The 25988-nt window shown below is 46.7% G+C and overlaps 1 protein-coding gene across 2 annotated transcripts in view; it reads left to right on the forward strand.

The window, feature by feature from the left end:
- The first annotated feature begins 9082 nt into the window (after positions 1–9082).
- Positions 9083–25988, forward strand: part of EXT2 (exostosin glycosyltransferase 2) — a 44730-nt gene continuing 27824 nt past the window's right edge. The window contains exons 1-7 of one of the 2 annotated variants that reach the window (XM_069965147.1): positions 9083–9187; positions 11686–12251; positions 14183–14272; positions 15592–15705; positions 16004–16199; positions 17577–17716; positions 17806–17899. In XM_069965147.1, coding sequence (XP_069821248.1) covers positions 11716–12251; positions 14183–14272; positions 15592–15705; positions 16004–16199; positions 17577–17716; positions 17806–17899 — 1170 coding nt within the window. In that variant the 5' untranslated portion in view covers positions 9083–9187; positions 11686–11715. The remainder of the gene's footprint in view (positions 9188–11685; positions 12252–14182; positions 14273–15591; positions 15706–16003; positions 16200–17576; positions 17717–17805; positions 17900–25988) is intronic. The other variant, XM_069965148.1, reaches the window with a different exon arrangement.

Below are 25988 nucleotides of genomic sequence, written 5' to 3' on the forward strand. Positions count from 1 at the left end.
ATCAGTTTTTACAAAATAACGGATGCATCCTTTTTAAACTGTCTTTCTGTTGACTAACATTATAAAACGAACGGATCCATTTTTTACAAAACAATCTTTTAACGTACACAAAAGTGTGGTCAGCCGCATTTTTGTGTGTGTTAAAAAAAAAACTGCGTTTTAATCCTTTTTATTTTATAATGGAAGTCAATGGAAAAACAAATGCACACAAATGCATTAAAGTAGTAGTACATTTTTGCAATCCCTGGTGTTATTTTTGTTTGTTTTTTTCATCCGTTTTTGCAAAAAAAAAAAAATGGATGGAAAAACAAATGCATTTGTGCGCATTCATTTTTCCATTGACTTCCATTATAAAAAAGGCTCAAAACGCATCAGTTTTTTTTTTTTAACATAAACAATAATGTGGTAGACCAGGTTTTTGTGTACGTTAAACTGTCACTGTCGTTATAACTTTCAAAATCTTAATCAACAGTAGATGTGAAATAATTTAGATTTTTTTAAGTTATAACGACAGTGACACTTTAAGGCCAGGTTCACACTATGTATGACACTGGCCATTCTGTGATACGGCCGGGTCACAGAACGGCTGGTGTCAGTGAATATGCGGCTGGAGCTGCACTTTACATTGTCTTCTCTGTCAGTCTTGTGCGGCCACTATTCAATGAATAGCGGCCGCACAAAACTGACATGTCCAATTTTTCTGCGTCCGCAAGGAATCCCGTAGTATAGACTTCGTCCGGGATTTCATTGAGATGAATGTGATGCAATGTTCAGCATGGACCTGTGCAATGTTCAGCATGGAGAGAATGTTTCAGTGGCATTCCTAATGATGAAGAGGGTGGGGATAAGGGACAGAGGGGTGGTGCAAAGTTAGGGCACAGATACTCCCAATTTGGCACGGGCTTCAAGTTTAAAAGTATTTTTTTAGGACAATAACCTCATCATCTGCCGAACGGACCACGGGACAGATCTTGGATTAAAAGCAGCTATCCGAAGGTACAAGCGGTTTGGGGGGGTCAGATTGTGGCTACAGAGTCGCTTTAAAAAACCTCAAGTCTTCCCATACTTATTAGCTGCTGTATGTCCTGCAGGAAATGTTTTTTTTCCCCAGTCTAACACCGTTCTCTCTGCTGACTTCTCTGGCCAAGACAGGATCTGTCCAGAGCAGGAGAGGTTTTCTATTGAGGATTCAAAGAAAACCGAGACAGAGTTCCTGTCTCGGCCAGAGGTGGCAGCAAAGAGCACTGTGTCAGACTGAAAATAAAACATTTCCTGCAGGACATACAGCAGCTAGTAAGTATCGGAAACCTTGAGATTTTTTAATAGAAGTAAATTACAAATCTGTATAACTTTATGATATCAGTTGATTTGAAAGAAAAAGATTTTTGCTGGACAACCCCTTTAATAAAATTTTACGTAGTGTGAATAAGTCAATGGAAAAAGGATCAAAACAGATGCACACAAATGCGTAGTGTGAACCCCAGCCTTAGTGAGAGGAGGTGCGCCTAATACATCTGGTGGACCTTACTCCGGCGGACTTTAATTTTAAAGGGATTGTCCAGGGATTTATAAAACATGGCTGCAATACCACATACAACCCAAGGGCAAGAAGGGGCACTGTTTCTTGAAGTAAGCACCTATGTATTCTAATGCTGGATAATCCCTTTTTTTCCTACCACAAAGTAATGTCCAGCTGAGACACCTCCGGAGATGAACAAACCAATAGTATCCTGATTAATTATGTAGAATTTTGCATAGAAACCATAATTTCACTATCCAAAAGATTCCTGTAAAGACTTCGCTTTTCCCCCCCAATTTTTCTAACTATTGTTTGACTGTTAACCCTTAAAGGGGAACTCAGCAAAAAAAAAAAAATATATTTTTTTTTCAGATCTTTTTTCAGATACTTTACTTCAATTAAAAGATCTCCAGTCCTCCAGTATTTATTAGCTGCTGTATGTCCTGCAGAAAGTGGTGGATTCTTTCCAGTCTGACACAGTGCTCCGCTCTAGACAGTTCCTGACATGGACAGAGAGGTGGCAGCAGAAAGCACTGTGTCAGACTGGAGAGAATACACCACTTCCTGCAGGACATACAGCAGCTGATAAGTACTGGAAGACTGGAGATTTTTTTAAAAGAAGTAGTACAAATCTGTTTATCTTTCTGACACCAGTTAATTAATAAAAATTGCTGTAGTCCCCCTATTAGTTTTGAAAATGTCTGACTAAGATTACACCTTCCTTTCCACATTTACAGTAGGAATCATGGGGCATTTCTTTAGAATATTGTTCAATAAATACTGTACATCATCAAAAATGACCTAGATAATAAATAATCCTGACATACATTACTAAATGTCCCGTCCCCCCAGAAACAGCGCCACTCTTGTCTTCAGTTTCTGTGTGGTAATGCAGCTCTGTTACATTGAAGTGAATGGGGCAGCGTTGTAATACTTCACACAGCCTGAGAATAGGGGTAGTGCTGTTTTTGCTAGAAAGTGGCTGTGTTTTTTATAGTTCTGGATATCCCCTTTAAAGAGCCAATCACTTAAAAAGTACAGCTGATTCAGGTACCCAAATACTCGGTTACAGAGAGTATCTCACAAAGACAATGCCGCAATGTCATTCTGTATCTCTTTTCGTCTTAGACTGGTCTTAATTTCACTGCATAGGTAAATGACTGGATTGATGACCACCAGTATAGTACATGCTAAGACCCCCAACCAGTACGAGTAACCAAATCTGGTCCAGCTTCTCTGTATCTCCTCCAGGTGTTCACAAGTAAAAATAGTCCAACCCACAGAGAAGAAAAATCCTAAAAGGAAAGAATAACATGAAAAATTATCATAGAAAACAACAATGTAAGTAGAAGTCACTTGTATCTTTACTTACAGGTACCAGAGGGGGCAACAATTTCGGCCCCAAACTTAAAATGGTAATACAATAATATTATTAATCATCTGCAGTACCACTCCAGGCCATCGGGGGCAGCAAAGAAAACAGTAATTCAAGTATGAATTGTATATGGTAATTTCTATGACAGATTGGGTATGATGCATGTATACTACTGGGAAATTGTGGCTTTGGTGTACAGGATAAAGTTTTTTTCCCCACCAAGGTAGTCACAATGGTGATACAGCCAGAATGTGCCTCAATCCGAGAATATTACACCACTGGTAGCTAAGTGTCTCCCATTTGTGCGGCCTCCTTCCCATCGCTGTTAGTTTCTTACCTGAGATTAGAAGTATAGTCAAGAATAAATTTGCAGGACTCAGCACCTGCTGAGCATCTTGGGAACATTCTGGTGCCTTCCAGCAAAACAAGAAGATCAGGCAGATAGAGAAACTGGCTACAGCCATGATGAGGGAGATTCCGAAGAAGAACAACTGAGCTTCATGGGCTAATAGAAAACAAACAAGACAACATGAATATAGCATATTATAGCAATATAGCTCCTATATACAGGAATATAACTACTATAATGGCCCCCGTTCCCTGGCTGTGCACGCCTGCGGGGTTGGTGGCCACTGACTGGCACGGTGTGGACTTAGTGTAGGGACCCATGTGTATCAGATACCGGCACGAGGTACATGGGGCAGTAAGGCTTGATCAATTCATACACAAAATTCTGATGTGTTTTTTAATTTTGCCTAGGGGCACTAGTATCAGCCATAGGTGTGAGGTGCAGCACTCTGTTTCTTCCCTGAACCGCATAACTACTATAATACTGCTCCTATATACAGGAATATAACTACTATAACACTGCTCCTATATACAAGAATATAACTACTATAATACTGCTCCTATATACAGGAATATAACTACTATAATACTGCTCCTATATACAAGAATATAACTACTATAATACTGCTCCTATATACAAGAATATAACTACTATAATACTGCTCCCTATATACAGGAATATAACTACTATAATAATGCTCCTATATACAGGGATATAACTACTATAATACTGCTTCTATATATAGGAATATAACTACTATAATACTGCTCCTATATACAGGAATATAACTATTATAATACTGCTCCTATATACAGGAATATAACTACTATAATACTGCTCCTATATACAGGAATATAACTACTATAATACTGCCCCCTATATACAGGGATATAACTACTATAATACTGCTCCCTATAGTGAGGACAGTATAGTAGGGATACACCATGTCATGCTGCATACCTCTGCTAGTCCCATTTATACTTTCAGTGCTGGATGATTCTCGGCTTTCCCATAATCCTCTATTGTTGTACCATTGTGGTGTTAGCACAGAGATTATTAGGGATAATGTACCCAGTATACCCAGTCCTCCCTGTAGGGTATGGCACCAGGTCAGGGTGCCGCAGCAGTTGGTTGTGCGTGCAGCCATTCTTCCTAGCTTCGGTGGTGTCGCTCTATCTCGGTGCAGTAGATTCTGTCGGTGCAGTCAGGGAGGTGACTTAGAAGACGATGCAGGATTACGGTAAAGATAACAATTAAAAGTCCCTGTAGTTTGGGGTTGGAGGCGTCAGATCTCTGACAGGTTAATGTGATGTTTGGACGGGACTTGCCAAGGAAATCGGAAACTGAGAATAGTTTGAGCTGAGATTGTGTCCTGGAGGCGAATCCTCGGCCGTGGCTCCACCGCTGCACACAAGACTTTTCCTTTTTTGGCCCTCACCTTAAGTGCAGCGAAACCTCAGCAGGAAATGTAATGTGAATTACAGATCAGCAAGAGAAATCATCATCGGCTTAATGGGAAACTATCAGCAGGTTGGAAGAATCTATGATGATCATATGTCTCTATAGTGCTCAGGGCACTAAAGATAAGGGTTAGCTTGTACCCTCTCCTGTTACCTTCATACTCTGGACCCTCTCCTCTTACCTTCATCCTCTGCACCCTCTCCTCTTACCTTCATCCTCTGCACCCTCTCCTCTTACCTTCATCCTCTGCACCCTCTCCTCTTACCTTCATCCTCTGCACCCTCTCCTCTTACCTTCATCCTCTGCACCCTCTCCTCTTACCTTCATCCTCCGCACCCTCTCCTCTTACCTTCATCCTCTGCACCCTCTCCTCTTACCTTCATCCTCTGCACCCTCTCCTCTTACCTTCATCCTCTGCACCCTCTCCTCTTACCTTCATCCTCTGCACCCTCTCCTCTTACCTTCATCCTCCGCACCCTCTTCTCTTACCTTCATCCTCTGCACCCTTTCCTCTTACCTTCATCCTCTGCACCCTCTCCTCTTACCTTCAGCCTCTGCATCGTCTCCTCTCACCTTCATCCTCTGCACCGTCTCATCTTACCTTCATCCTCCGCAACCTCTCCTCTTACCTTCATCCTCTGCACCCTCTTCTCTTACCTTCATCCTCCGCACCCTCTCCTCTTACCTTCATCCTCTGCACCCTCTCCTCTTACCTTCATCCTCTGCATCATTTCCTCTTACTTTCATCCTCTGCACCCTCTCCTCTTACCTTCATCCTCTGCACCATTTCCTCTTACTTTCATCCTCTGCACCCTCTCCTCTTACCTTCATCCTCTGCACCCTCTCCTCTTACCTTCAGCCTCTGCATCGTCTTCTCTTACCTTCAGCCTCTGCACCGTCTTCTCTTACCTTCATCCTCTGCACCCTCTCCTCTTACCTTCATCCTCGGCACCCTCTCCTCTTACCTTCATCCTCTGCACCCTCTCCTCTTACCTTCATCCTCTGCACCCTCTCCTCTTACCTTCATCCTCTGCACCCTCTCCTCTTACCTTCATCCTCCGCACCCTCTTCTCTTACCTTCATCCTCTGCACCCTCTCCTCTTACCTTCATCCTCCGCACCCTCTTCTCTTACCTTCATCCTTTGCACTGTTTCCATGACTACCGGCCCTTGTGCACAGATCCAGGACTACAGCCCCCAGTGCACAGATCCAGGACTGTAGCCCCCAGTGCATTGATTCAGGACTACTGTGCCCAGTGCACCGGACCACCCAGCTAAGGACAGTACTTAAAGGGATTATGCGGCAAGGAAAAAGTTCTTATTTATTTCTGCAAGTATATATAAAACAATTAAGAAACTATGCTAACCTCTCGCTACAGGTCTCCGGTAGAAATGAGTGAACCTGGAGCATGCTGGAGTCCATCCGAACCCGAGCGTTCGGCATTTGATTAGCGGTGGCTGCTGAAGTTGGATAAAGCCCTAAGGCTATGTGGAAATCATGGATATAGTCATTGGCCGTGTCCATGTTTTCCAGACAACCTTAGAGCTTTATCCAAGTTCAGCAGCCCCAGCTAATCAAATGCCGAACGTTCGGGTTCGGATCGACTCGAACCCGAACCCGGTTCGCTCATCTCTAGTCTTCGACTCCCCTGCTGAATGATCCCATGTGCGAGATGCGACAGCACCGCTGCCAATGATTGGCTGAGCAGGCAGTCAGCAGTAAGACTAGTCCATCTTGGAAATAGAGGTAGGAAAATTCAGCTGGGGAGGAGGTACAGAGAGGTAAGCATAGCTTCTTTATTGTTTACTATATACCATGGTGCCTTGGATTACGAGCATAATTCGTTCTGGGACTGTGCTTGTAATCCAAATCCACTCTTAAACCAAAGCAAATTTTCCCATATGAAATCACTGATATGCAGACAATTGGTTCCACACCCCAAAATAATGATTTTTTTATTCTGAATAACATGAAGAACAGATGAAACAAACAATGAGAAACAGCAACCAGCATGTGGTGTATAATGTATGGTAAGTGCATAAACCTAATAAAACAGCAGCTGTTTGTAGATACAGGATGAAGATGCAGATCCCCATAATGCAGTAGCGTAGTACAACAGGCTAGAATAGAGAAGCAGGGCTGCTGTCAGAGGTCTGTGTGGTCACATGACAGCAATGGGGTAGGGGTGTGTGTTCAGCACCGACCAATCAGGAAGTGAGAATGACAGAGCTGTGCAGGAGGACAGCAACAGAAACTTTTCTTTACAGGAGTGTGAATGGCTGTGAGTGTGAGTGCAGGCACATTATAGCAGCAGTGTGTATAGCTGAGTGTAAGTGCAGGCACATTATAGCAGCAGTGTGTATAGCTGAGTGTAAGTGCAGGCACATTATTGCAGCAGTGTGTATAGTTGAGTGTAAGTGCAGGCACATTATAGCAGCAGTGTGTATAGTTGAGTGTAAGTGCAGGCACATTATAGCAGCAGTGTGTATAGCTGAGTGTGAGTGCAGGCACATTATAGCAGGGATGGAGAGGATGGGAAACACAAGGTCTGACAGATCTGTCATGATTTGGAAGGTGAGGGAGACTTTCTGGGGCAGAGTTCAGTGCTGTAGACCACACTATGCAGACCATACCCCTCCCCCACTCCCCCTCCCACCCAGTACAGGGAGCTTTTAAACCAAAGCAATGCTCTTAATCCAAGTTACAATTTTGAAAAACTGATCTCTTCTTGCAAAACGCTTTTACTCTTAAAGGGGTACTCCAGCGTGGGGGCACTTTTGCTCTGGGACCGGGGACGAGGTGGCCGAGGGAAAAGACGTCCACTCACCTCCCCGATTCCAGCGGCGGGTTCTGCATCGCAGCGCTCCGGTGCCCGGGCCTGATTCAGACACCAGGAAGCGGCCGGGAACCGGGCACCGGAGCGCCGCGATGCGGGACCCGCCGCTGGAATCGGGGAGGTGAGTGGACGTCTTTTCCCTCGGCCACCTCGTCCCCGGTCCCAGCGCAAAAGTGCCCCCACGCTAGAGTACCCCTTTAAGTTACTCTTAAACCTAGGTCCCACTGTACTATATAAACATTTCTATCCACTCTCCACTCGAAATCACAGATCTCAGGCGCAGATCTAACAAAAAGGTACCGGATGAAAGTATTATTATTTATCGAAGACACAGCGCTTTTCAAAGCCGCTCTGGCTTCTTTATCAAGTGTCACATACAAACAACAGCAGCACAATATACATTTATAAGTGTCTAAAAAAAGCAGCCACATCACATGATCTAGTAGACACCTACTTCAGACCACGTGCGGAACGCTTCCAGGATGGGGAAGCTGGACTGACTTCTGCTGCTAGACGACACCAGGTCGCTCCATAAGCATGCTCCCGGTTAGAGGGGTTATCCAGCAGTGCAATAACATGGCCACCTTCTTATTGACTCACAACTCTTGTCTCCAGTTCAGGTGGGGATTACAGTTAAGCTCCATTCCCTTCAATGGAACTGAGTCGCAAAACCTACATCCAAACTGGAGACAAGAGTGGTGCTGTCTCTGGAAGAAAGTGGCCATGATTTTGTAGCACTGTATAAGGTAACATCAGGCCAGACTGCCCTGGTGCCAAGTGCTGGGTCACAGGCAGTGGTGAGGCGGGTGCAATACGCCAGTGGCAGGAGACACTGAACAGTCCTGGGTAGTCAGCGTGAAGCAGACCAAATAGGTTACACTGAGCAATAGCAGGAGGTGTAGCAGAGCTGTAAGTGTTCAGGTAACAGGTAGCCTGATGCAGGTAGAGAAGTAGCAGAGCTGGAGAGGTCTAGGGAGCGGCTAGCCAGTTCCAGGAACAACGCAATGTCAAATGGAGGTGAATGCAACTCAAGCATGCTCAAATCCACATTACTGGTGGCTGAAGAAGTTAAATACAGCCATAGGCCGTAAGCTGTAGCCATATTTCCAGGACTCCCTTGGGCTGCATCCAACTTCTCCACCCACCGGTATTTAAATGCCTAGCGATTGGACAGGAAACGGGCACTCCCTGTGAAACAATCTCTTCAAAGGTCAAAGAGCATGCCAAGTAACGTTTCCAGTTCATGCCAATAGGACAGCTTCTGCCTACTGTTGCCTATACCCACAAGGCTTGCTATAAAGGACAGCTTTAATTTTTTAGAGGCCTTTTTAAACAAATAAAAGCTGGACTCTAGTTGCTATGGCGACCTCCCCTTTGTTCATAGTTTGTCAAATTTTCCCCATGTCCTCAAATGTCCCTCAGTGTTTAATCTCCGCTAATATGGCGGCCGCCGTAATCTGGAGACAGATCAGTTAATGCCTCTTCTGTACACGTTCACCCTCTAGCGGCACCTGATCTTCATACACATTCCTGGCGGTGACGTCACTTCCGCACAGTGTGGGTGTCTCCGGCCCAGGGATGAGGCTGGAGCTGTGAGCGGTGTAAGGGGCGGCCCGGGGCCGGGAGCTGCTGCTACTGGGGGCCGAGGTGAGGAGCGGGGGCCTAGGCCTCATCTGCACGGTATATAGTCGGTGGTATATACTTGTATAGCCGCATTGTGGCCCGGGGCGTGTTACAGTACGTGTAGTGTGTGAATATCTGCCAATTCTATCCCTATACATGGTATATAGTGTCATTGTTATATACAGGGCATGTTTATAGCTACATCATGTTGTTATGATGTATAGTGATTTGTCAACGCCAAAATGGCTGCCTACGATCGCTGCAGGCGCCTTTATAGCGTCCCTTTCCATTGACGTCAATAGTAACGTTGTTTATAGGGGATTTCATATGATTTTAACATTACCTTCAAAAATACAACTCCCATCATTGACCAGTATATAGGCGGGGAACATGCCGGGTGTAGTGGTTGGCAATCTGATACGTCCTGACAACTACAACTCCCAGCATGCCCTGACAGCCATAGGCCCTCCAGCTGTTGCCAAACTACAACCCCCAGTGCCGCTTTAAAGCGTACCTGTCACTTAGAATAAAATTTAGATGTGTTTTGATCAGTCGGGGTTGTGTTGCTGTCACCCTCATTGATCAGGAAAACGAGTGGGGAGAAGCGCCGTTGGGCTCTTCACTTCCTCGCTGTCAGTCATCTCCACCCCCCCATAGACTTAGTATGGAGCAGCTGGATGTAGATCACTGAGAGCCTGGGAGTGAAGGGAGTTACAGTGCTCTTCTCCCTGCTTGTTCTCCTGATTGGTTGGATTCTGGAGATGGTGCGTTTACACAGGCAGATTTATCTGACGGATTTTGGAAGCCAAAGCCAGGAATGGATTTGAAAAGAGGAGAAATCTCAGTCTTTCCTTTATGACCCGTTCCCTAGGGCTGGGCGATATAAACGATATGCCAAAATATCGTCATCAATTCGGTTGACGATATAGATTTTTGGCATATCGTCATATCGCGATATACCACGGAGCGGTAGTGAATAAGCTTCTCACTTACCGCTCCGTGGTACCGCGCTGCAGGGCCTTCCGTTCACGCATCGTCAGCGCGCTAGCGCGCTGATGCGTGTGACGTCAGGTCTCCCAGTGCATGCTGGGAAGAAGACGCGGCCCGTCTCGCCTCGCGGACTCCATCAGCCAGCCCTGCAGGAAAGGTAAGTAGCAGAGGGGTCGGGGGCGGCAGATGGCTTGGCATGGGGCTGATGATGGCCCTGGCTGGCACATGAAATGGCTGGAAAACTGAGAGGGGAGATGACTGGCACTGTGGGGGGGGGGGGGGGCTGATGACTGGCAACGGGGGGCTGATGACTGGCAACGGGGGGGCTGATGACTGGCAAGGGGGGCTGATAACTGGCACAAGGGAGGGCTGATGACTGGCACAGGGGAAGGCTGATGACTGGCAAGGGGGGCTGATGACTGGCAAGGGGGGCTGATGACTGGCAAGGGGGGCTGATGACTGGCAAGGGGGGCTGATGACTGGCGCAAGGGGGGCTGATGGCACAGGGGAAGGCTGATGACTGGCAAGGGGGGTGATAACTGGCACAAAGGGGGCTGAAGGCATAGGGGAGGGCTGATCACTGGCACAGGGGAAGGCTGATGACTGGCAAGGGGGGGGGGTGTGAGTATACACACAAAAAAAAATTTATATATCGTGATATATCGTTATATCGTGCATGCATCAAATTATATCGTGATATAAATTTTAGGCCATATCGCCCAGCCCTACCGTTCCCTGTTTAGAGTCTGTTCCTGGTTTTGGCTTCAAAAATCTGTCAGATAAATCTGCCTGTGTAAACGCACCATTAGACCCAGACTGTGTCACGTGATCAGTCAGACTTATAATGGAGCTCAACTGATAAGTCAGATCACGTGACACAGAGCCGGGAGAGGACCGCGCTTAGCTTCTTATGGCTTCTCCCGGCTCTATCGCCTGATTTGTACAGGTGTGAACACACAGACCCGGACCGATCAAAACTTTTGACACGTCTCTGTGACAGTGACACTTTAAAGCAAGTTTAAAGGAGCTGTTCACCCCAAAAAATTTTCTTTCAAATCGTCTGGTGCCAGAGATTTGTAATTTACTTCTCTTAAAAAATCTCAAGTCTTCTAGTACTTAACAGCTGCTGTATGTCCTGTTGGATGTGGTGTATTCTTTCCAGTCTGGAGAGGAGAGGTTTTCTATGGGGATTTGCTGCCGCTCTGGACAGTTCCTGACATGGACATAGGTGGCAGCAGAGAGCACTGTGTCAGACTGGAGAGAATACACCACTTCCTGCAGGACATACAGCAGCTGAGAAGTACTGGAAAACTGGAGATTTTTTTAATAGAAGTAAATTATAAACTTTCTGGCACCAGTTGATTCGAAAGAAAACTTTTTTGGTGAACTACCCCTTTAAGTTGAAACATTCTTTGTGTACTGTCCCTTTAAGATTTTTTTTTTTTAGCAGTCTTGGCTGTGGTGTGATCAGATTAGATATACATCGCCTTGTCCGTCCATCATGTGACTATTATCTGTTTCTGTCCCGGCAGCAGCGCAGGATCGGCGAAGGAGGGGCCATTATGTGCGCCTCGGTCAAGTACAACACCCGGGGTCCTGTCCTGATCCCCAGAATGAAGTCCAAGCACCGCGTCTACTACATTGCCCTGTTCTCCGTGGTGCTCCTGGGCCTCATCGCCACCGGCATGTTCCAGTTCTGGCCTCACAGTATCGAACCGTCCGAGCCGTGGATCGCGGAGAAGCGCAGCGTCCATGACGTGCCGGCTGTGAAGCTGACGGAGGGCAGCCCGCTGCCTGAGAGGGGGGACCTGAGCTGCCGGATGCACACCTGCTTCGACGTGTACCGCTGCGGCTTCAACCCCAAAAATAAGGTCAAGGTTTACATATACCCCTTAAAGAAGTATACGGACGAGTACGGCGGCGCAGTGGGCGGGCCCATCTCAAGAGAGTACAATGAGCTGCTGACCGCTGTTTCTGAGAGCGACTTCTACACAGATGATGTCAACAAAGCCTGCCTCTTCCTGCCGTCTATCGATGTGCTGAATCAGCATAATCTGCGGATCAAGGAGACGGCACAAGCCCTGGCCAAGCTGCCCAGGTAGGGGGGTCTATGGGGCACCCATAAACATGGCAGGAGGATCTATAATATGTTACACTGCACAAGTGTCAATCCTGCAGCCATCCGCTGCTGCAAAACTGCAACTCCCATCATACCTGGACAGCAGAAGCTAAAGCTTTGGCTGTCCATGCATGATGGGAGTCGTAGTTTCGTGACAGCTGGAGGGCTGCAAGGTTGACACTTAAAGTGTAACAAAACGTTCAGATAACTTCTGACATGTCTTAGAGACCCCACTTATTTAAAGGGAATGTACCATCTGGTACATCGTTTTACATTTACGGATCGACGGTGGCACGGTCCTTTTTTTTAAACTGATTCCTGCACTCTTTGATGGTCTTTTCTCGGGCACCGGCCCGTCCTGTAGCATTAGGGGCAAGCCCGCCGACCCCAGTGTGCCTAACCCTCTCCCCTCTGTGATGCAGCTCTATTTATTCTTATAGAGGGGATGGGCGAGTGTCACACTGGGGGTTGGCGGGCTTGCCCCTAGTGCTACATTTCTCGGGCCAGTGCCCGAGAAAAGATCAGCGCAGAGCATGGGAACCGGGAGGTTTTTGCAAGTAAAGGACTGCGCCACCGTCAATCTGCAAAAGTAAAAGACCTGAAGTGATGTAGCTAATGGTACTTTCGCTTTAATGCTTTACACACTTAAAGGGGTACACCAGCAAAAAAAAAAAAATCTTTCAGATCAACTGTTAAAAATCTCCAGTCTTCCAGTACTTATCAGCTGCTGTATGTCCTGCAGGAAGTGGTGTATTCTCTTCAGTCTGACACAGTGCTCTCTGCTGCCACCTCTGTCCATGTCAGGAACTGTCCAGAGCAGAAGCAAATCCCCATAGAAAACCTCTCCTGCTATGGACAGAGGTGGCAGCAAAGAGCACTGTGTCATACTGGAAAGAATACACCACTTCCTGCAGGACATACAGCAGCTGATAAGTACTGGAAGACTTGAGATTTTTTAAATAGTGCCAGAGATTTGTAATTTCCTTCTTTCTGTAAACAGTTGATTTGAAAGATCTTTTTTTCACTGGCGTACTCCTTGAAGGAGGTTGTTGCCTACGCTAGGCGACGACTCCTGTGATGGTTGATCGTGCTTTCCTGCTTGGCTTATAGATGGGATTCCTGATGGGAGAATTATCCTCTATGAAGCCATATGGATGCACAGCTGACATATAAAAAGAGTTGATCAGTCGAAAATATAGTATTTTTTGTTATGTTCAGTGAGACGTTATAGGAGCTATAACCTTATATCGAATTTGATGCTGCTTCATCTCTGGCTCCGATCAGTCACAGGAAATAAGACTATCTGTACAGATCTGCAGCCATGAGCCGGGGCACAATCAGATGTATTGCTTGTCTACCACTGTATAGCTATAGAGCTGTGATGTGAGTCTTTTGAAGTTGCTTGCTGACAATGGACGAAAACCTTCTGAGAGACCCAATACTTCACACAGCTGAGGTTTTGCTACAGTTGGATTCACATCTGCAGCCCCGGACTGTGAGAAGTAGCGGGTCCATGCAGGTTTTTAGCCTTTGCAATGTGGACCTGTATTTTTCCATTTACTGACGGCTAGCAGAGCAAGCAAGTCACAAAGTATTTTAGAAAGTTGCAGAACTCTCCATTATATGATTATTAAAGGGATACTCCACAGAGTAAAAAAAATTTCATACATTGCTAAGCGTCCTGTTCATTGCAGGGTAATTCCATCCCCCTTTCTCATGGTAAGGGGGGATGTCCAGGTGGTCGGACCCCCAGCGATCAGTTTGTTATCCCCTATATTATACATAGTGGGTAACAAGTCCATGAGAGAGTACCCTTCTAAGGGACGGCACAAGCCTCTTTGCTGCCACTAACATTTGCATGTATTATGCTCTATATTGATGTTGACCTTGTTCTTTGTATTCTCTTGTAGATGGGCTCGGGGTACAAACCACCTGCTGTTTAACATGCTGCCAGGAGGCCCCCCAGATTATAACACTGCTCTGGATGTTCCCCGGGACAGGTAAGAAACCGATTGGTCGGGATCAGACATAGTGGATAATTTCTGCTTTAGATCTCCAACCATTTATATTGTATTGTTGCCGAATCCATATTATGTGGACTCTGCCCTTGTCCTTAGGGTATATATGGTGACATAGAAGATGCTGCCCTAAGCTGTAGCCTTGCAGTGAAATCATAGAATCCAGGGATTTAATCAAATCCTGGGAAATGACGAAATGACCGCGCCATTCCATCATTTCCCTAGGGATTTGATCAAATCACTGACCCCTTTCAGGGAAATGACAGAATGAATGATCAAGAGGTCGCCCGACGGAGGCAGACGGGGGAGCAGAGCGGCACACCTCCCCGGCAGGCATACGGCGTTGGGGCGTACAGGGAGCAGAGCGGACAGGATGGGGGAGCAGGAGGCATGTCGCAGGGGAAATGAGTGGAACGTGGAGCGGCACACCTTCTGGTAGGCGTATAGCGGCGGGGCGTATGGGGAGCGGGAGGCGCTTAGCAGGGAAAACGAGTGGAACTGGGGGGGGGGCAGCGAAAGCGGATGGGAGCAGAGCGGACAGGCTGGGGGAGCAGGAGGCGTGTAGCAGGGGAAATGAGCAGAACGTATAGCAGAGAGGCAGCGGAGGCGGACAGGGAACAGAGCGGAAAGGCTGGGGGAGCAGGAGGCGTGTAGCAGGGGAAATGAGCGGAACGGGGAGCAGAGAGGCGGTAAGCGAATTCTCTGTCGCAGGGGGAGTTAATTCCATGATTTCCCTGAAAGGGGTCAGTGATTTGAGCAATTCCCTAGGGAAATGATGGAACGGCGCAGTCATTTCCCGGGATTTCATCAAATACCTTAGTGATTTAATCAAATCCCTGATTCTATCATTTCACTGCAACATATATACAGCCAGCAGCAGGCCTAACCCCCCCCCCCCCAAACGACCAATGAGAAATCGTTTGTGTGGTGCTGACACCAAAATCTTTATACGTTCGCTATAATTCCGATTTCCTTCACTAATAGTTCAGTGTAATTCCAAATCGTTCATGTCGTAACTAACGACTATCGTTCTGTGTAATACGGTGAACGATTTCAGGTTAAGGATAAACAGTTTTCTTTGCGATCGTTGATGGTTAATCGTTAAAAACCTCTTATACAGTCTAATACAGGGGTGTGAAACGCAGGCCCTCTGGCTATTGCAGAACTACAATTCCCATCATGCCTGGACAGTCGAAGCTTTAGCTAGTTTTGTAACAGCTGGAGGGCCTGACTTTGACCCCTGTGTCTTATAGGACCCTATGTCAGGTGAAAGGACTTTTTCTCTTATGTCTTCTTTGTAGAGCGGTCCTTGCAGGTGGCGGATTCTCCACATGGACGTATCGCCAGGGATATGATGTCAGTATTCCTGTTTACAGTCCTCACTCTGAATTGAACCTACCTGAGCGGGTGCCTGGGTAAGTGGCATGGTGCACATGGGTAACTATAATGTATATAAGTGATGGGGTCCTCAAAGCGATGCTGTGGTCTTCATTTCTTGGGCTAGTGTGAATGGAGAGGTGACATATACATGCAGCTGATCAACTCCCATGGGGGACAAGGGATCTCTGTTCTGATTGGGGGGGGACCCCACCATCCAGCTGGTTATTATCTATTAACCATTTCAGTAATAGAATGCCATAGACTCTTGTACAGGAAGGATCTAAGTCTGCAGTAAAAATACGGGGGACTTAAGCTCTTCCTTTTTCTGTACAGCCCTCGCACCTTTTTCCTGGTCTCCTCGCAGACAGCCGTGCACCCCGAGTTCCGCGCCGATCTTGAGACGATCCGTGCAGAGAACGGAGAATCCGTCTTGATCCTTGACAAGTGTAGCAATCTGTCCGACAATTCGTCGCCCCATCGCAAGCGCTGTCACAAGAACAACGTCTATGACTATCCACAGGTCCTGCAGGTAATTCAGAAGCTGTACAGACAGGGGGTGCTGTTGTATATGAATAGTGTGTAGAGTGAAGGATGTGCATACTGCAGTGTTTGGGATGTATTACCCGACCCGATGAGGAGTGGCGCTTACTTACTGAGCCTAATGGAGGGCTTGACGACCGTGAAGCAAGACGTGTCAGAGGTGGCTGCCAGGAGCAGCAAAAGCAGGGAAAATGCCCCAGAGGAGCCTGGACATGTAGTGTCATTAGCTGCCGGCTGTGCATCACTATTATACTTAGCGATGCGCAGTCAGCGACTAATGATTTTTAAGCACGTTAAAATACAGCGATCATCTAATGATCCGCTCTTCGCTGATCCCTTGTCTTTACTTTATTACACAAAAACACTTTATTGCACGGATCAATAATCTGCCAAATCATCTGATAATCGCTCCATGTAATAAGGCCCTTACCCAAGCTAAAGCTACAACTCCCTTCATATCATGCATGATGGGAGTTATAGATGTGCAACAGCTGGAGCCATAGCGTGGGGAACAATGGCACACAGCAATACTTTCCACTAAGCAGGGGTTAAAAAAAAATCCACCATCTTCCCTTTTAAGTGTCACTGTTGTTTACATTTAGTACAGGCGATTTTAAGAAACTTTGTAATTGGGTTTATTAGCCGAAAAATGCATTTTTATCTTGAGAAAGCAGTTTGCAGCTCTCCCCTCTGTCTTCATTGTTTTCTATGAAGAGGGGAGGGGTGGAGGGAGATGAGGCACCAAATCAGGACAACAAAGAGTTAATTTACAGCTACATCACCGGGCTATCTCCTCTGAAGTCAGCACTGACCTCTGAATACCGGCTTTTACACAGCTCCCACTGTGTAATCCTTTGTTCTCTAATCTCCCTCCTCCCCACCCCCCTCTCTATAGATTAGACAGGGCTCGTCTGATGTAAAAGAGTCGAGATTTCCTGATAATGAGCAGTGAATGAGAGAGAGGAGGGAGGGGGGGACCTGGAGAAAATCTTTTTGAATGCAGATAATCGCATATTTGCCTAATAAACCCGATAACAAAGTTTCTTAAAATCGCCTGGACTATTGATTTCTGCAAAAAAAAAAAAAATCTGACAGTGACACTTTAAGATTTTAAATATTTAACTTAAAACGGCCGCTAGATGTCGCTGTGTGGCCGCTAGATGTCACTAAATGTATAGGGTAGGCACAGGCATTGGCTCTGGTACATATGGACAGTGCACTTCATCTCTGCATGTATAGTGTTAATCTTTGGTTTGTAACTTTCCCATCTTGGCCCAGTATGAATCTCTCTGTGTATTGCATGCTTTGATATAAGATGCTTTCTATCCTTGATAAGTCTGTACTAAACGCTGGTTGGGATTTTCAGGAAGCCACGTTCTGTTTGGTCCTCCGCGGGGCCCGCCTTGGACAGACCGTTCTCAGTGACGTCATGCAGGCTGGATGTGTACCGGTCATTGTGGCGGATTCTTATGTATTGCCTTTCTCTGAGGTGTTGGATTGGAAGAGGTGAGGATTCTTCTATGGAGGTGTAAATGGAGCTGTGATTGTCCACTTTCATTTCATATAATGTGATTTATTGCATTGTTTTTCTATAGAGCATCTGTGGTGATACCCGAAGAGAAGATTCTAGAAATGTACAGTATCCTGCAGAACCTCCCGCAGCGACAAGTGGAAGAGATGCAGAGACAGGTTTGTGAATTTGGAAGAATGAGAGTAAATATGGCAGGGAGCAAGGAGGCTGTACTATCTGTGCTTGCATCATAGGAGGAGACAGGGAAGCAGCACTATCTGTACCTATGTAATTTACAGGGAAGAGATACTTGTACTGTACCTACATTTAAAGGGAGAAAAAGGGAAGTAGTACTAGCTATGCCTGTGCCATGTATAAGAAGAGGCAGGAAAGACAGTACTGTCTGTACCAACATTAAATACATGGGGAGACAAAGTCGCAGCACTATATATATACACCCATGTTATTTAGAGCAAGAGGCAGGGATGCAGTTCTATCTGTATCTACATTATTTATTGTAAGAGACAGGGAGGGAATATTATTTGTACCTACATAATTTCTGGGACAAGACAAGATGGCAGTACTGTCTACATCATTTACAGGGAGGAAGAACTATCTGTATACACATCATTTACAGGGAGATACAAGATGGCTGTACTATCTGTACCTACATCATTTACACAGAGACAAGGAGGCAGTACTATCTGTACCTACATTATTTACAGGAAGAGACAAGGAGGCAGTACTATCTGTACCTGCATCATTTATAGGGAGAGACAGGGAGGCAGTACTATATGTACCTACATCATTTACAGGGAGGCAGTACTATATGTACCTACATTATTTACAGGGAGACAGTACTAGATGTACCTACATCATTTACAGGGAGGCAGTACTATATGTACCTACATTATTTACAGGGAGGCAGTACTATATGTACCTACATTATTTACAGGAAGAGACAGGGATGAAGTTCTATCTGTATTATTTACTGTAAGAGACAGGGAGGGAAAATTATTTGTAGCTACATAATTTCTGGGACAAAACAAGATGGCTGTACTGTCAGTTCTGCCTCCCTGTAAATGATGTAGATACAGACAGTACAGCCATCTTGTTTTGTCCCAGAAATTATGTAGCTACAAATAATATTCCCTCCCTGTCTCTTACAGTAATTGATACAGATAGAACTGCATCCCTGTCTCTTCCTGTAAATAATGTAGGGAGAGACAGGGAGGCAGTACTATATGTACCTAAATTATTTACAGGAAGAGACTGGGAGGCAGTACTATCTATACCTACATGATTTATAGGGAGAGACGGGGAGGCTGTACTATCTGCACCTACATCATTTCTAAGGAGAGACAAGGAGACAGTACTATCTGTACCTGTATCATTTATAGGGAGAGACAGGGAGGCAGTACTACATGTACCTACATGATTTATAGGGAGAGACAGGGAGGCAGTACTATCTGTACCTGCATCATTTACAGGGAGAGATAGGGAGGCAGTACTATCTGTACCTAAATTATTTAAATAAAGAGACTAGAAGTCCGTTCTCTTTCAGTCTACGTTTTTTACAGGGAGGCAACTCCTCTCTGCCTGTGCCCACATTATTGTCAGTACTCCCTGTTTCTCTATTTTTTTCAAGTAGAGACAGGGAGGCAGTACTATCCGTACCTACATCAGAGAGAGTCAGTTCAGTTGTTATATATATATTTTACATGGAGAGTCAAGGTGGCAGTACTATCTGTATCTACATTTATAGAGTAAGACAGAGAAGCAGTACTATCTGTATGTACACCTCAGAGTTGGTGATCACCTCTGTGCTCTGAAGCTGTGCAGTGTATGTGCTGTTTTTTCCCATCTGGTTGCAGTTTACTTTCCTGCCTGTAGATGTCACTCTAGGCTCTCCTGTTAGCTATACAGCTACTCGCCAGCGCCTAATCAGCAGTTCTAGTGCTCAGAATTGCAGTATTAGCACAGATGGCGCCGATCATTAATGGTACACGGCCCTTGGGACGTTCTTTCAGTCGACATTATCCCAAATTTCTGTGGATTAGTCACATGATGATTCTATTGTCAGGGGCTCTTCTTCATTCTCTGTACATAGACACTCGCATTGCAGCTTCTTAAAGGGACCCTATACCTGCCAAGTATTTTATCTTTGTTCTCCTGTACCATTGAATTTCTCCTTGTTATGAGAAGGCAAATAAAGTGGGAGCCTTTAATTAAAGAACAGTTAAAGGGGTTCTCATTTGGTACAAAATGCATGGCTTGTCCTAAGGACAGTCCCTCAATGGTATCAGAGAAGATATGACTAACATGAAGAGACCACCTTCCTATTATTGATTACTAGACACAGCGCCATGCTTTTTGTAGTGGTTGTGGTTGGTACTGCAGCTCAGGCCAGTTATTGTAGTGTCAAAGTCATGGAGCTGTAGCTGCTAAACATTGAAGGGCATCTGGTACCTTGTAGTCCATTTATTATTTTGTAGACACAGCGCCATGCTTTTTGTCGTGGCTGTGTCTTGTGCTGCAGCTCAGTCTGATACAGGTGCTTGGTAAATAATAAAGGGCATCCAGCATGTGGGTATGTTGGGAGCAGGGGCGGATGATAATGTGGGTGGCCATAGATTCCTGTGGGCCCAGAGCCATCCAAACCACCCACATCTCATCTTGTCACTGGCCCACCAGAGGTTCCTTCATGATGACAATAAATGATGGGGGAAAAAAAAAATCATTAAAAAAAATATCTCACCACCCATGTGCTCCCCACTGGTGCAGCTCTCCGGGTGTGCTCTCCCCTCTTTTGTCTTCTGTCACAGGCAGTGTGTGTTACAGACCCCACCTGCGCCAGAAGTCCCAGCCACCTGTCACTGCACCGTGCAGGGCACCATCCACTATAGGGGACCTACATGGGGCCATCTACTATAGGGAGACCTACACAGGAGGCCATCTACTATACTATAGGTAGGACTGCACAGGGGGCCATCTGCTATAGGGGCCACTACACAGGGGGCCATCTACTATAGGGGGACCTACACAGGGGGCCATCTACCATATAGAGACCTACACAGGGGGCCATCAACTATACTATAAGTAGCACTGCACAGGGGGCCATCTACCATAGAGAGACCTACACAGGGGCCATCTACAATAGAGAGACCTACACAGGGGGCCATCTACTATAAGGGGACTACACAGGAGGCTATCTACATAGGGGGACTACACAGGGGACCATCTACTATAGGGGGACTATACAGGAGGCTATCTACATAGGGGGACTACACAGGGGTCCATCTACTATGGGGAGACCTACAGAGGGGGCCATCAACTATACTATAGGTAGGACTGCACAGGGGGCCATCTACTATAGGGGGCACTACACAGGGGGCCATCTACTATAGGGGGCACTACACAGGGGGCCATTTACTATAGGGGGCACTACACAGGGGGCCATCTACTATAGGGAGACCTACAGAGAAAGCCATCTACCATAGAGAGACCTACACAGGGGGCCATCAACTATAGGTAGGACTGCACAGGGGGCCATCTACCATAGAGAGACCTACACAGGGGACCATCAACTATACTATAGGTAGGACTGCACAGGGGGCCATCTACCATAGAGAGACCTACACAGGGGGCCATCTACCATAGAGAGACCTACACAGGGGGCCATCTACTATAGGGGGACTACATAGGAGGCTATCTACTATAGGGCGATGCACATGGGGCCATTATTATAGGAGACTACACGGGGCCATCTACTAAATGGGCCACTACACAGCTACACAGGGAGCCATCTTCTATAGGGGGACTACACAGGGGGGCATCTACTATAGACAGGGCGTTTGGTCCATGCATGCTGGGAGTTGTAGTTTTGCAGCAGCTGGCTATCCCCAGGTTAGAGAGCGCCATCCTAAGCCACGTAGAACTGTCCCTTTAACTGCATTACCGGTGAACTTTCTATAGTGCGCCGCGTAGATTTTGTTACAGACAAAGTAGAAATTTTGGAATTTCTGCTGATTGGTCTTGATGTGAGTTTCCAGCGGAGGAGGCCAGACCCCCACATCAGGTAGGACAGGAGTGCGATTCTGACAAGTGAAATAGTATCTGAGGAGCGGGCGCAGCATGTGCGGGTCAGGAGGCCTGGAGAGGTGTAAACAGATCCCTGATTTATCTGCACCGCCGCTTCTGCAAACAAGCTTTCATTTGGCCAGTGGACTTTGCTTGAGTAACCTCTAACCCTGCGAGACTCTGAAGTGCGCTTACTGACAGGCCAGCTCGCCTTTCAACTCTCCCCTCCTGGCCTCATTGTGTTTTTTAGGGGGAATGTCTCCGCACAGCGGGGTGTCTGCTGGAGAGGCTCATTCTTTCCTCTCTGCGGGGCGCTAGGAGTTGGGGGGGGGGGGGGGGAGTTATTTTATTTCTTAGAAAATGCATAACCTGGAGGCATCCAGTGCAAGCTGCAGAGTGACACAGTTAATACCATCCAGTATGGCTGCTGGACTGTACTCGTTCTGTATGTCTGGTGAGGAACAGTGGCCCCAGTGTATATTCCTAAATTGCCACTGTCACTCTAAAAGTACTTTTGACCATGTCTAAAGTTTTGATTGGTCAAGGTCTGGGTGAGGGAAGAGCTCAGCTGAGTGCTTCTCCAGGCTCTATGTAACAATCTGAACACCCAGACCCTGACTTATCTAAAGTTTTGATAGTTCTACAACTTGTTAAGTTTTTTTTTTTTTTAAGTGACTGGAACATTTTAAAGGGATTGTCCAGTCTTAATAACCTCACTAAAAGGGGGGGGGTCCTTACTCGTTGAAGTACTCACTCAGCTGTTCATGTGTAATGCCCCATGTGTCCTGTTAGGGGTGAAGTGTAGTTGACATAGTCTTCTCCATGCAAAATTGGACTTGACTAGAGTTTTTTAGGCGATCAGCTGATCACATTTCATAAATGACAGTGCTGTTGCTCCTCCTCCCCTCACAGCATGCAGTCTCACAGACACCAAATGACACTGCTCCTCCTCCCCTCTCCCAGCATGCAGTCTCACAGACACCACATGACACTGCTCCTCCTCCCCTCTCACAGCATGCAGTCTCACAGACACCACATGACACTGCTCCTCCTCCCCTCTCACAGCATGCAGTCTCAGACACCACATGACACTGCTCCTCCTCCCCTCTCACAGCATGCAGTCTCACAGACACCACATGACACTGCTTCTTCTCCCCTCTCACAGCATGCAGTCTCACAGACACCAAATGACACTGCTCCTCCTCCCCTCTCACAGCATGCAGTCTCACAGACACCAAATGACACTGCTCCTCCTCCCCTCTCACAGCATGCAGTCTCACAGACACCAAATGACACTGCTCCTCCTCCCCTCTCACAGCATGCAGTCTCATAGACACCAAATGACACTGCTCCTCCTCCCCTCTCCCAGCATGCAGTCTTACAGACACCACATGACACTGCTCCTCCTCCCCTCTCACAGCATGCAGTCTCACAGACACCACATGACACTGCTCCTCCTCCTCCCCTCTCACAGCATGCAGTTCCCATCTCAGAGGTAAGAGAACAGGACCTTGGGGGTGGAGATCTCGCCATCTGCAGGAATAGTGGAAGCCATGACCATGTCCATCATAGGAATCAAACTCGGGCCCTCCAGCTGTTACAAAACTACAATTCCCTGAGGGCCTGAGTTTGACACCCCTGATGTACATTGTCCTTCAGGATGGAGCATTGTCAGAGGTGAAGCAGCAGGAGCGGAGCGGACGTGCCACCGGTTACCGCTGAGTCCCCGCTGTTGTTAGCGAGACTGTCACCAGGGGATTGGGTTTAATAAGTAGGAAAGAAACCTCTCCAGTCCTTCAGATCTTTTCTTCAGTCTTTATTATATGCCTGCTCTACCCCTTGACCCGCGCTCCTTTGAGCCCATGGAGAAAAGGGGGTGAATGATGGCCAGGGGAACCCTGCGAAAAGAATTAAAGAAGGAAAACGGGGCTTAGGTAACAGCAGAGAAGAGCGGCCTGCTCCCCTCCCCCTCCCCCAGCAAAAGTTACTCACAGCCCTGGTTAAAAAAAAAAAAGGAGCAAAAGCTAAGACGCCATAAATAATCAGTCTGAGTTACGGCCGGGTCGTATGTAAAACGTCAGCTATGATTTGCCGCTGAATATTTAAAGTGTGCAGCCCTTAATCTAAAACCCAAACCTTGCGATTTTTGGAACGGGCCGAGGCAAATTAGGAGCTGCCTAACAAGGCCGGCCGGGGAGTGATGGATGAGGCTGGCCCCGCGCCCAAACCGCACCGCTCTTAAAGGGATCCAAAGCTGGAAAACCATGCCTTTAGTAGAAATTGACTCAGACAAGGAGCTGTGCTGATAGGTGGTGGGACATGGCCTATATACACCCCCGCAGTATGCAGGGTATATAGTGCATATATATAGGGTAATGTGTCGCGTATAATCCTAAAAGTCTGATAATTCATCTTTTTTTATTTTAAAATGAAGCTTAAGAACATCTAAAAGAAACAAGGTGTAACTAGAATCAGTGCTGGATTATCAAATCACACTGCTCCTCCCCTCTCACAGCATTGCAGTCTCACAGACACCAAATGACAGTGCTGCTCCTCCTCCCCTCTCACAGCATGCAGTCTCACAGACACCAAATGACAGTGCTGCTCCTCCTCCCCTCTCACAGCATGCAGTCTCACAGACACCAAATGACAGTGCTGCTCCTCCTCCCCTCTCACAGCATGCAGTCTCACTGACACCAAATGACAGTGCTCCTCCTCCTCCCCTTTCACAGGATTCAGTCTCAGACACCAAATGACAGTGCTGCTCCTCCTCCCCTCTCACAGGATACAGTCTCACAGACACAGGTAGAAACGTCTGCCCTTTCCTTTCTCTTACATCATGTAGTCTCAGATGGAGGCACTTTACGCCTCTACATTCAGCATGCATTGTCATAGACACAGAGAGATACTGCTGCCTCTCCTCCTCCCCTCTTACAGCATGAAGTCTTACGAATGCAAAGGAAAACTGCTGCCTCTCCTCCTCCCCTCTCGCAGCATTCAGTTTAACAGACATAGAGGAGGTGCTACTTTTTCTACTTCCTTCCCACAGCATGCAGTCTCACAGACAAACTCTTGCCTCCCTTACTCCTCACAACATGCAGTCTCACAGACACAGAGATTCTGCTTCTACTCCTCCTCACAGGATGCAGTCTTACAGACTCATTTCATAAACCTATTCTCTCCCCTCTCACAACATGCAGAGGAAAACTGATGGGCCTTCACCCACCTCACAGGATACAGTCTCACAGACACAGAGGTAAACTCCTCCTCCCCTCTCACAGCATTCAGTCTTACTGAGCAATAGAGAAACTGCAGCTGCATCCCCCTCCTCCTCACCATCTCCTAATATATTGATCTATATGGATTTTTGGGGGGGCTGGGGAAATTTCTTAATATATGAGCCTGTGGTCTGGGTAAGGTGACCTAAAGGCTGTTTAAAGCTGAGAAAGATGAGGTTTTAGGGTACAATCTGTGAGATTAAGGTTACATGCTGCTCTCTTATAACATAGCAGCGCAGTCTATACCTGCTATTTTGAGTGAGACTTTGTTGCAGTACCACCTATGGGAAGAGTGGCGCTGTTTCTATAAGAATGCAGGTATGTCTGTGTAATCTCTATCCTCCCCTTGAAGCTGTATTGAACTTTATCATTACTTTCCTCCTTTTTGCAACTTCTTTGCTTTGATTCCCAGTGTGTGACCAGCTTGCACATTAAACCACAGGCAGGTCAGTGCAAATGATAAAACTTGACTTGCGTGTACTACCAGGCCTTTGATCCGAAGAAATATATGAGGGTATCTGTATCCTGCCCAACGGTGCCATATACCCTGCTGTCTTGTAAATACCAGTCTATTGTGCAACTTGTAAGACCATGAGTCGGCACCGGCTTGTGTGGAGTGGAGGGATGGGCCCTTCACACGCTGTTAATCTTTACGGCCTGTCCTGGCGTGCCTTGTCTTTTCCTGTCCATTTATGCCGATGTTTCCCTTGGGGGGGGGGGGGGGGGGGTTGTCCACTGCAACTTCAGTGTTGGATGGTTTACGAGATTCTCCTGTGATTTACCCAGCAACCCAACCCTGTCCAATGTACATGATAGCCCTTTAGATTTGGGAAGTTTAAAGGATTGGAAAGGCCATTCTCCGACTGATTATTAGCAGCTCTACTAAACAAATAGCTGTATATAAGGCTAA

This window comes from Dendropsophus ebraccatus, chromosome 4 (genome assembly GCF_027789765.1).
Source record: "Dendropsophus ebraccatus isolate aDenEbr1 chromosome 4, aDenEbr1.pat, whole genome shotgun sequence".
Taxonomy (NCBI): domain Eukaryota; kingdom Metazoa; phylum Chordata; class Amphibia; order Anura; family Hylidae; genus Dendropsophus; species Dendropsophus ebraccatus.